This window comes from Uloborus diversus, unplaced genomic scaffold (assembly GCF_026930045.1).
Source record: "Uloborus diversus isolate 005 unplaced genomic scaffold, Udiv.v.3.1 scaffold_13, whole genome shotgun sequence".
Classification (NCBI taxonomy): Eukaryota; Metazoa; Arthropoda; class Arachnida; order Araneae; family Uloboridae; genus Uloborus; species Uloborus diversus.
In genome coordinates, this window is record NW_026557987.1 from 5,947,253 (window position 1) to 5,959,500 (window position 12,248).

A 12,248-nucleotide genomic window follows, 5' to 3' on the forward strand; every position below is an offset into this window, starting at 1 on the left:
TGAACAAGACATCATTTCACTTTTATATCACAAGATATAGTTATACCTAACCTGTCACTGGATTAAAAATTGTGTAGAAAAAATAAAGGACTTTGTTAGAAGAGGAAGTTTGTAAAATCAGTGCACGCTTCCGTCTATCAACCGAAATAATTTACTTAAATAAACATTTTTAAAATGTATTTTCGTTTCACTCATTTATTTATTTATTTTTTGCTACTATTTTAAGTTTCGGCACTGTCATCAGGGATGGACATTTTTAGAATCCCTCCCTCACAAAATTGATTGCTACAAAGGGAAATAAAAAAGATGCTTTTTTGTATGTAATAGTCTAAAAACTGTGTACACATTTGAAAATATAAATAACGTGATGGGGGTAGATATAAGGACTAATGTGTCAAAATTCGAAGAAAAACCGCTAAGTGATGACTTGGTGATAAGTGGAAGGTACAGTCATAGAAAAAAAAATCGAAACACTCGATCGTATTTAAGGACTATTGACAGTAGAGACACGTGTAAGGTGTTATTGTTTCAAGAATAAAAAGTTCTACACAATTATGTTAAAAAATTGGTGTTAAGGGGTCGTCTTCATACTAAAACGAGCATCAACTTCAAAGTTTTCAATAAGAACCCCCCTTTTTTTATCACACATTTGTGATCAGCATCCTTTTTACTTTCTTCTATATCTAATATATAGAAGAAAGTATTGAATTCGTGCAAATTTTCGAATTTCGAATTTTGACGGATTCGAACGCTTTGAGGTGTGCTGAGTCCATTTCGACCATTTTTGGAAAATGTCTGTCTGTCTGTGTGTGTGTGTGTGTGTATGTATGTGTGTATGTATGTGTGTCACGTCTGTGTGTGACCAGTTTTTTGTGGCCGCTCTACAACAAAAACTACCGCATGAAATCGAACGAAATTTAGTACACATATGTGCCCCTATGTGAACTTGTGCTCATTAGTTTTTGGCGCGAATTCCTCCAAGGGGGGTGGAGCAATGGGACGTTTTTCGAGTTACGCGTGCTTGCTATTCCTCAGGAAGTTACTGGCGGAATCAAACAAAATTTGGTCCATATGTTGGTATTAACAGGAACAGGCGCTGATTCAATTTTGGTGTCAATAACTCAAACGGGGGTTGAGCTGTAGAACGTTTTTTGTCGTCAATTGTGACTGCTGTATCTCAAGAAATAATGAACGGAATGAAAGAAAAATTTATCGGCAAGTAGCCCTTAGTGGGTATAAGAACTGATTTTATTTTTGTGTCAACAGCTAAAAGGGGGGTAGCGCAATCACCCGTTCTTTTTTTCCATTTTGAGTGCCCTATCTCAAGAAGTAATGCTACGTTCTGGTTGAAATTTGGAATATATGTGAATCCATATGTAAACAGGCTTTGGTTCTATTTTGACGCCGATCGCTCCAAGAGGTGTTGATTTTTTTTTTTTTTTTTTTTTTTTTTGCGAATAAAAATATTTTTATTAATGCAACAATAAGAAAGATAAATCGTAATAGATTGTCGTCTGCGTATTTCTCGTGATTTTAATTGTATGGAAATGACCGGAAATATTATCTCAATGATTTAAAATTTTTAACTGTTGCCATCTTATGTTTGTTAACAAATAAAATATTTGTAATTCATTCAAGCAAGGCTTTTAAAATAACTTTCAATTTTCGCTCTTTGCTTTGCTTTTGCAATAATTCAGACGTTGGGATAGTCGTCAAGTTTTTGCATGTGTCATTTTGTTTTTGTTGGGAATATTGCTTCCTCGTCAAGCATGGGGCGGGATCAGAAAAAAAAAAAAAAAAAAAAAGAAAAGAAAAATATAGAAGAAAGTTTCGTGATGGCCACAACATACTAGTTTAACTTTGTATACAAAGTTTTGCTTAATTCTATCCAGCCATTACTTCAGAATCAAGTTTTGAAAAATTCCTCTCGTAATGTTAAAACGTATTTTGATATTTTTACTCATAACACAAAAACTAGATTAGGCAATGCAAAGATTGTTTTTTTATATCAAAGTATGAATCGACCCAATAAGGAAAACATCATTTACAACACCTAAAATGTAATTTTAGTTTTTTTTTAATGAATTATTTTAATATTTTTTGGAAAAACATATGATTTGAAACCACATTAAATTTTAACAGAAAAACAATCTAGTAGAGCTTTTATGTGGGAATCCAAAATTTGAGCTCAAAATATCCAGTAGTTTTCGCGCTATGCTTATAAGTTCATTTTTTCCCACTTTAGAGAACCGTATACTTTTTTAAAACAGAAATTATAAAAATTGGTTTCTTCGTAAAAAAAAGGAAAAAAATTGTCCAACAAAATAAGCAAACCAATTATAACGTGGTTTTTTAGCCTACTTTCCCAGTAAAAGTCAGAAAAAGAAGAAAAAAAGCATGAAAGAAGGCTTAATGCATCTTAAAAATATCGCGAAAAACAAAAAAAAAAAAGTCAAAAATAAATAAAATAATTAAATAACTATCGAAAAATTAAAAATTGGAAAGTAGGGTATTGAGATGGGGGAAAATGTCTGTCGGTCTGTCTGTCTGTCCCTCCCCCCCCCCCCCAAAATTACTTTTGAATGAATAGTCCGATTCAAACTAACTTTTTTTTGTTCGAAAGATCTCGGCGAGGACACCTCATTCCTATATTTTATTTTTTGATTTGAACTATTTTTTGTTCAATTTTGAACAGTTTTAAAAAACTTTACATTAGCGCCTACGGAGAAATTCAAGGCAATTCCGAACTGTGAGGCGAATTTGCTTCAAACAAACTTTGTGGGAAAAAGCTTTTGATGAAAAACTTGCATATAAAATATATTTTTGATTTGAACAATTTTCTGTTCAATTTTGAACAGTTCAAATCCCTTAACATGAGCGCCTACGCGGAAACTGAAAGTCAATGTAGATTCCGTATTTGAAGGCGGATTTACTTCAAACAAATTTTGTTGGAAATAGCTCTTGACGCCAAACTCCAGACTCCGAGAATTTAGGGGCACCTGACTCCGATTCCGACTTCTGTGCCCGACAATTAATCAGACTCCGACTCCCCGACTTCGAAGCTTTGGCAAAAATTTATACACGGAGGACAAATGACCGACTCCGATTCTTGGATATTCGTCTCCGACTCCTTTATCCCAAAATGAGATTGATTCCGACTCCGCAGCTATGGTTTTAACTGTGAAATAATTATTGTTGATATGACTTGTTTTTATTTTAACGCTAAAGTTTTAATTTAGGTATTCAGTTTTCGGCCTATAAACTCGAAATCATTTATGTTTCTACATAAAGATATGCGCAGACGATTTTTTTTTTTTTTTTTGACGCTGAAAATTATTTCTTTAAGTTGACATTTTATTATTTTTAGTTATTTTGGTAAGTGCATTAATTCATTTAAAAAATTATTTTTGGCAGCATGGAAAAAAGAAACGATTTTTTTTTTTTTTTTGATATAATGTACTTATTTTAAAGAGTTTATTAATTTTAATTATTATTCTTTCGTTCCGAAAGCTATTAAAAAATATTTTTAATGGGAAAAAAGTGCATTAGCTGCTTTGTTTAAAAGGTGCTGCTATTTTATTATTTCGTTTTTTGAGAATATTGATCAGGTACTAGAAAGTAGTATGGGTATACGGGAAAGTAGGCTCGTTTAGTTCTAGACGGAACTTCTTGTCTACGTTAGAGTTATACGTCTTTGAATTTTTTAAATGCATAAATTTATTCGCTGTCTCTGCGGAAGAACAACACAATATTGCAACCGTCAGCTTTTTGTGGATATCGTTCAAACGCCAATGTGTAAATAATACGAAACACTACTTCATTGTCTAATAAAAGAATATTTTAAAAGAACTTTTAAAATTAAAAGCCACACTTAAAATACTTCTGTTTTTTTTTCTTTCTGCGTTTAGCCATTGCCTTTTGTAAAACAATAACTCAGAAAAAAAATTACCATGCACAACGTTTTCACAGAAACATACAATAATTATCGCTTTGTCTAAATCGGGAAAAAGCACTCGAAAAGTATCGAGTTATGAAGTACAGCCTGTATGAAGTTTAGCCTGAAACAGTATGAAGTTTAGCCTTTAACAGTATTCAGATGGGTCAATAGGTAATATTTACTCTTAGATAAGTTTGCTGGTTTTTAGGAATTATTATTATTTATTATTATTATTATTATTATTTTTTTTTTTTTTTTGTAAAGTGTTTGAATAATTTTCAATGTGTTAAGATCTAGGAGAGGAAATGTCAGTCGCAGTGGTAGGCCGCGTGCTCTGAGCCGTATTCCGCACGAAAGTAGTAGTTATGGCTAATTGTGAACTTTTTTTTTTTGACTTCGTCAAAGATTTAACAAAAAATTAATTTCGGTGTTAGATTGAGTTGAGTTTTTGTCTATTTTTAATTATAATTTAAATACTAATTTTCTATTTACTTTCTCGGTCATTCTCCTTGCATTTCACATTAAAATCATTCTCGCTATATAAAGATAAATTTCAAATTATTTTCTTTTTTTTTTTTGAATAACACGGAAAAATATCGACAAAGAAAGTTATAATAAATTATTGTTATCAACTACTAGATGCTTATCTTATTAAATGCATGTTTTTTAGAATCCAATATCTGAATATTCGGCTACAATTTTATGACACTGGAACTAAATCTTCTTTCTGATCTTATCCTTTCAGCAAACAACGCGCCACATACTCGATCATTGGCTATCTTTACTAATAATAAAGCTCAAAGTCTCTCTGTCCGGATTATGTCTGGATCTCTGTGTCGCGCATAGCGCCTAGACCGTTCGGCCGATTTTCATGAAATTTGGCACAAAATTACTTTGTAGCATGGAGGTGTGCACCTTGAAGCAATTTTTCGAAAATTTGATGTGGTTCTTTTTCTATTCCTATTTTAAGAACGAAACTATCATAGGATGGACGAGTAAATTACGAAACTATCATAACGTGGAACCGTAACATGGGCACAAGCCAATTGGCGAGAAATTCACCATACATTATTTGTAAATACACCTGCGAATCAAAAGACCTTTTAATTTTTCTATTACGGGCAAAGCCGTGCGGGTACCATTAGTTATATATATGAGGATTATTGACTTTACTGTTAATATTTTTCAGCTGGATGGCTTCTTAAAATTTACCTTACATTTCAAAATATATTTCAAATAAAAAGAAAAGAAATATTTTGAAAAAAAAAATCACAGATTTTAGGCTTCTCGCTGGGCACCTAACTATTTTTGATTCGGATAAATATTTTTTTTTTCGTGCATGAGGGGCTATAGGGGAAACGTTTTATCTCCATGAAATTTCGAACTTCCAAAAATAATTTTCCGGCCCTTGGAAGAGAATATATAATGTCGTTCTATTTTTTTAATCCGTTTTCTTCCATCACGTAAGGTTTTCTTGCGAAATCATTTTTCGCGTATTGTATAATTACCCGAATTTCACCACGAACACTTTCATAATACTCTTTTATTTGAAGAAGGAAAATGAAACAATATCAATTGAAAACAACTCGCTGAATTTAGTTAGATAATTACTCTTTCGACGTGCAGAAATGATGTAGTGGGAAAAATACAATAAATTTTAGGTGGGAGTAAAATTATTACGATACAAAACAAAAAAGAATGTTTTCGATCTTTTTTTTTTTTTTTTTTTTTTTGACGACACAGCTCAGATGTATTTGTTTCTGTATTGACATCATAATTAAGTAATATTTGAAGTTTATCTGAAATTCGGGTAGTTGAAATTAGTTTTAGTCTCCAAGATACGGAGCTAATTAGGGCAGTGAAATCTCACTAATGCTCTTTTTCCCTGGCAGATAGAACCGCCCCCCATGGGACTGACTGCCTTCTAAATTTCTACCCCTAACTGGAATATAAAATCTCACCACACAAAACCGAATTGCAAAAAATTTAAACTTTGAAAAGAGAAATGCTCAAAATGAGCCCCTTTTAAATATATCCATTTCTGTTTTCGTCCATGCTCATTCAACTGGGAATAATGAAGAACTTCGTGAAAGCTGTGAACAGAAATGGTTTTCCTTAGAATGACCTTACTTTACCTAATGAATATTTTTAGTACCTGGTTTTTAAGGACTTGGTTACCTTGAAAGAACATTTCCAAACTATATTGGAGCTTAGGTTAGGGAGAGAATTTTTAACGGCGGTTTGAATACGTGCAATTATGAAAATCACTGTTTTTGGAAGAAAACAAATTGAAAGGGAAGAAAAAAACACATAGGGAGCTTTAAGGATATTTCTAAGCAGCAGCGAAGACAAGAACCCCTTGGTCTAAAACCCCTACGGAAGTTCTGTGACCATGGTGAATGAGGTGTCTCTGAAAATCTACTTCGGGGGGTTCACTTCCTCCAGGATATTTGCGCTTCAAAGCTGTAAAGCTATGAGCAGATGTGCATGAGGAAAGGTTTCACCAAAATATCTTTACAATGAAACGCAGGTATGAGGGTCAATCGGATGAGTTAATGCTTACCAAATGCTGCTGAACTATTATAAGAGATGGTCCTTCTTTAACGTACAAAAAGCAATCAAAAATGAAGCGTTTACAGCAATAGGCCAAAAGCCATCAATGCTTTCTGAAATATAGCCAATGATAGAGTAACGCGCGTGTTTCAAGAATGAAACTCGCGCCACGGCATGATCATTTGATAATGTGTTTTGGTAATGTTTAACATGCAGGGAGAGGCTTTATTGCGACAAGGCTGAACTCGATCCGGTCACTGAACTGTTTTACTGGTAAGACTGTGTCTTTTCAGGGAAATGAAGAAACGAAAAAGCGGTCAAATATGAATGTTACCTACTGGAGTTTAGGGTTCATGCACTGGACTTAGGGTTAAATTTCAACTAACTAAGTATCACCTAACAGACAATGGCTTCGTTAAAATGTAGAACAAGAGAAGCAATTTTCACCCATCATACCTTGACGGGGGACTTCCTAGTTACTTAATAAATCGGAACCTATTTATTAACATTTATTGCACAGGTTTTTTTTCCCCTTCCTATTTCCTTCAAATCAATGTGAGGTTGTTGTGCATCTGACTCCAGTGATGGGCTTTTGTGTATCTAGAAAACAAGAGCTATTTTTAAAAGAAAAATCCATTACCATACTTGTTTTTCTCGACACAAAATTAGCAAGAATTGACTATTTAAAACCAGGATGCAGACAAAAAGGTGTTTTTTGTTGCGTAGTGTTATCTTTACTAATAATAAAGATGAATGTCCCTCTGTCAGGATCTCTGTGACGCGCATTGCGCCTAGATCGTTCGGCCGATTTTCATGAAATTAGTTTGTAACATGGGGGTGTGCACCTCGAAACGATGTTTCGAAAACTCGATGTGGTTCTTTTTCTATTCCAATTTTAAGAACAAAACTATCACAAGACGGACGAGTAAATTACGAAATTATCATAACGTGGAACCGTAACATGGGCACAAGCCAATTGGCGAGATACGAAATTATCATAACGTGGAACCGTAACATGGGCACAAGCCAATTGGCGAGATACGAAATTATCATAACGTGGAACCGTAACATGGGTACAAGCCAGTTGGCGAGAAAATTCACAATTATTCGTAAATATACAGGCGAACCAAAAGGCTTTAATTTTTCTATTACGGGCAAAGCCGTGCGGGTACCACTAGTTAGTCATAAAACTTACCAGAAATAAGCTATATTTATTGTGGAGAGGATCGTTCACGACAGAATTTTAATGTAATGAAAACGGGATTTGATTTAGAGCGCGTAAAGTTTATATTTTAGTGTTTCTCCCAGATCAAAAGAAAGAGCAGGATGTTTCTAGATAAAAGGACACTTTAGATCAATTAAAAATGCACTTTTGAACAGAATTTGTTTCCTTTTTTCCCTTTTTGCTACACTATATGCTAAAAAAATTAAAGTATTTTTCAATGGTATTTTATTTTAATTTTAATGTTTAACTTAAAGAATACAGTAGACCCTCGTTTTACGCGGGTTTATTTTACGCAGTTTCGATTATACGCGGTTGAAGTTTGACACTTTTATTTTATTTTATTTCACGTGGATGAATTTCGGTTTTACGCGGATGTGGCAATGCAAACAGATGAAATTGTCCCCTATTTCCAAACCCAAATTTTCAAGATTGTAGATTACGCGTAATTAACTGCATTTTGGCGTGTAATCATCGAGCTTGGGCCACTGGAGACATTTTATGCGAAGGGCTAGAGCTCTTTCTTTCCAGAAATAAAGTTATTAAACTCACACAGTCTAAAACTCCTTGGAAGAAGAGCTTTTAGGAGTGACAAAGGAGGCTAAAACAAACGAGGACACTGACGTCGGTGACACACAACCAAAAACGTTCACATTGAAAATGTTAAGCCATTCCTAGACAATAAGAAATGATCTTTCTGATTTGTTAGTGAAGGAAGATTCTATCGTATGGAAATGACGCAAGTGATCATGGATGAGTTAATGCTCTGCAAAGAACTACAGAGAAAAATTCTTAATCACTGCCAAAAGACTATCATAGCCAGCTCCTCTTTATAAACAGAACACGAAATGTTTTCTTTATGCATGTTGTGCATAAAAGTCGATATAAGTGCACATTAAACTTTTTATACAATGAGTCATCACTAGAATGAAGTATTTTGTTATCTACGGAACTAAACCCCTATTTTAACACTCTTATTAGGTCTCAATTTATGCGGTTTCGATTTACGTGGAGCGTAACCCCCGCGTAAAACGAGGGTCTACTGTAAGGCCAAACACTTAGAAGACTCAGAGTTAAGAGTAATTTAGATATCGTCCGACGTCACGTTAAGCGGGCTGACGAACGTTTTGCGAAAGGGGGGAAGCATTCATATATTGCGAACCCCATAAAGTTACTCACACAATAGAGAGAACCATTGGTTGTAGGGAGAAAAGATCGTCGGTGACGTGACGTGCGGACGCTGACTTAAACAATAATTACTTAGAAGACTCATATTTACACGCAAAACCAAAATAATGCGAGAAAAGAGGTAATTATGTTTGAAGGCCAGGCTCTCTTTCAAGAAGTCATTTTTAGGTTGTATGTGAAGAAGAGAGGTTCGGGGATTCTCTCGAGGAATTTTCTGCAGCGAAATTTAAAGCGAACTGTGCTGATATTAGGGGGGAGGTGCTCGGGGGGACCCTCTGGAAATTTATCAAAGTTGAAGTTTTATAAGCGCAATTTTTGGCTGCGTTTAAAGACGTTAAGCGTATGGAGAAGAATTTAGGTATCTTTTTTGGCTAAAGTTGTAAATTGAAGTTTCAAAGACACAATTTCTTCTATCTTTTATAGTAATATTAGGAAAATAGTGAGTGTTCAAAGATCTTCTCCAGATTTTTTTCGAAATCGAAGTCTTTAAAACGCATTTCAGGCTCTCTTGGTTGAAGCTGGAAGAAGCGTTGGGGTTCGGGGGCTGTCTTCTGAAATTTTTTAGACATTGAAGTTCTGGAAATAAAAATTTAATTTATATTTTGATGGAATGGGTTGTCTTCAAAGGATATGTTTCAAGCTTGAAAATGAATCTTTTTTAGTCACGTTAGGGGAACGGAGAGTGTTGAGGACTTTCCCTACAAAATTTCGACATTAAAACTAGAAAAGCAATACTAAGCTTCTTTTATAGTATTGTTAGGGAAAAGAGATTCGGAAGCTCTTCTCCGTCCTAAAAACATATTTTAAAGCTCACTTAGGTGACGGTAAATATAGATAGGAGAAGTTTCCACCAGAAATAGTTTGAAATTGAAACGCCAAGATAAACTTTCATTCTATGTTTGTCCAAAAGAGGAGTGAAGATTATGTAAATTGGAAAAAAAAACTAGAACATTTTCTCCAGAAATATTCGCAAATAGTGTAGTGAAAAGGCAATTTTAAGTGATCTTTGATGAGATTAGGGGGAAGCGGGGTCTCATCCAACAAAATTTTCCGAAATTAGAGGCCTAAAAACGTTTTGGGCTCTCTTTATAAAAGTATTGCAATATCTAAAATCTCTAAAAATTCGGTTTTATCCTGTGCATGTTCTGACCTCATGGGAGGGAGGGGGGGGGGGCTACAGCCCTGTTAGCCTGAGAACAAAGTAAAATGTATGACTGTGTTAGTTTGAATCTAATAACTTCAGATTTAAAAGCCTTGATAGCATCAGGACGAAGCTATTTCCTCCAAACCTTTCCATGCTATTGCAAATCACATTGTAATCCGTTTAAATTTTGACCGAATGGGAGAAGGAGCTACAGTTCCTTTAGCCCCCCCCCCCCCAACCCACCATTAATACGCCACAGTGTATACATTTATTTAAATATAATTCATATTTAAATTCGCAAAAGTTTTGAAATATTTAAAATCTTTTGTATTGTTTAGAGTTATTTCTGACCTCATGGCGGGAAGGGATGGGGTCTATAACCTGTGTCCCTCTAACCTGGAACGAAGTTAAATATATATGGTTCGTTTAAGTTGAGAGTAATAACTTTCGGGTTGAAAAAAAAAAAAAAACTATTGCAGAACGAAACTATTTCCTCCAAGCCTTTCCATTCCATGGCAGATCACAATTTAATCAATTTTAAGTTTTGACTGAATGGGAGAATGGGAGGGGCTACAGTCCCCTAGCTCCTCCCCCTTCTATTAATATGTCCCTATACATAGTAGTTATATTTAAATGTAATGTTATTTAAATTCACAAATGTATTGCAGCATTAAAAGTCTCTGAAATTTCGATTTTATCTAGTGTAAGTTCGGAGCTCAAGGGCTGTAGCCCCCTTAGCCCCCCTCCCTGGATCCGTCACTGGTCTCTAGATATGGTTCACTTTTGACACTTGAAGCTCACGGCTGCAAAAGTTAACCCCAAGGAAAAACCTCAAGAAAAAAATAGTTTTTCTTTAGGAAAAACTGACATATCTGTCACCATATACCATTCAGAGGATCTCTTTGAAACTGTCTCAGATTGTTGGCATACCTAAGTATTACACTTAGAGTAAAAAATAATGGGAAAAAAAGCGCATTTGTGGAAAAATTGGAATAGGAGATTCCTACTTTTGCAGCTACACGCTTCACTCAATTATCGAGCAATCACGATTGCTTATTGTTCTCATTTTACTGTTTTTGGCGTCTTTTGATTTTTCCCACCGCCATCCTCCGCAGCATCACCGTCGACCGGCTCTTCACGATGCTGCTCCTAGAGCGAATGCCGTCTCCAGGTTGCATCCATGTCCTACACACACGTGCATACATACACAACTACACACAAGCGCATACATACACAACTACACACACGCGCATACATACACAACTACACACACACACACACGCACACACATACACCTACACACATGCACAAACACATACACACACGCATACATACAGACACCCACACAAACACACACACATACACATACCCCGCCCCCACGCATACACATTCACACACACAACTACCCACACACTTATGCCAGCACACAGACACAAATACACATGCCTACACACATACACATATCCCCTACACACAAACACACACCCCCACACACAAACACACACGCCTACATACACACACTCGTGATTGCGAAAAACATAATTTAAATTCAAGATGTTAAAATTCAAATTAATTTTTTATATTTTGCTTTTAAAATGACGGTCAAAAAAAGCCTATTTTACGTGACAGTGAGAAAAATAACTTCTATTATGTTGAAAGGAATCGTGATATTTGCCATTTACAGCAGAAATCATTCGTTTTCGCAACTAGTTCAACTTTAAAGTGTTTCATCGTTTAATTAGACTGCATTATTCTAGCAAAGGACAATCAAGCTTACTCAATGCTTTGCCGGCGATTCCCATTGTAATTTCCCCTCTTTTGCAACATGATTGAGATGCAAAATCAAGTAAATGTAGCCACAGGCTATTGAGTAATATTCTTCCTTCGAGCAGTCTCTACATATATAGAGGAAGGGAATGGCAACACATACACACAAGGCCGATACAGACCACATCGAGATGAAGCTGTTTCTCATTTTCTTCGTTATCTGCAGCATCACGTGAGTTCTTCGTCATTATTTTGCTAAATAAAATGCAAAATCATTCATTTCACGATTGTTTTAGAAAATCAATGTGTCTTAAGTATGCTTTTGTATTTATTTTACAAAAAAAATTATCCCACAATCGTTAACAATTTGAAATTCTAAAACGTTTTTACTTCCTTTTACAAAAAAAGGAAGTATTGTATTCGCGAAAAAATTTTCA

General features: G+C 34.9%; 1 protein-coding gene across 1 annotated transcript in view; it reads left to right on the forward strand.

The window, feature by feature from the left end:
• The first annotated feature begins 367 nt into the window (after nt 1-367).
• LOC129232644 (uncharacterized) overlaps nt 368-12,248 on the forward strand; it is a 125,017-nt gene continuing 113,136 nt past the window's right edge. Inside the window, exon 1 of the mRNA XM_054866776.1 lies at nt 368-444. Within this exon, the coding sequence (XP_054722751.1) occupies nt 368-444 (77 nt within the window). The remainder of the gene's footprint in view (nt 445-12,248) is intronic.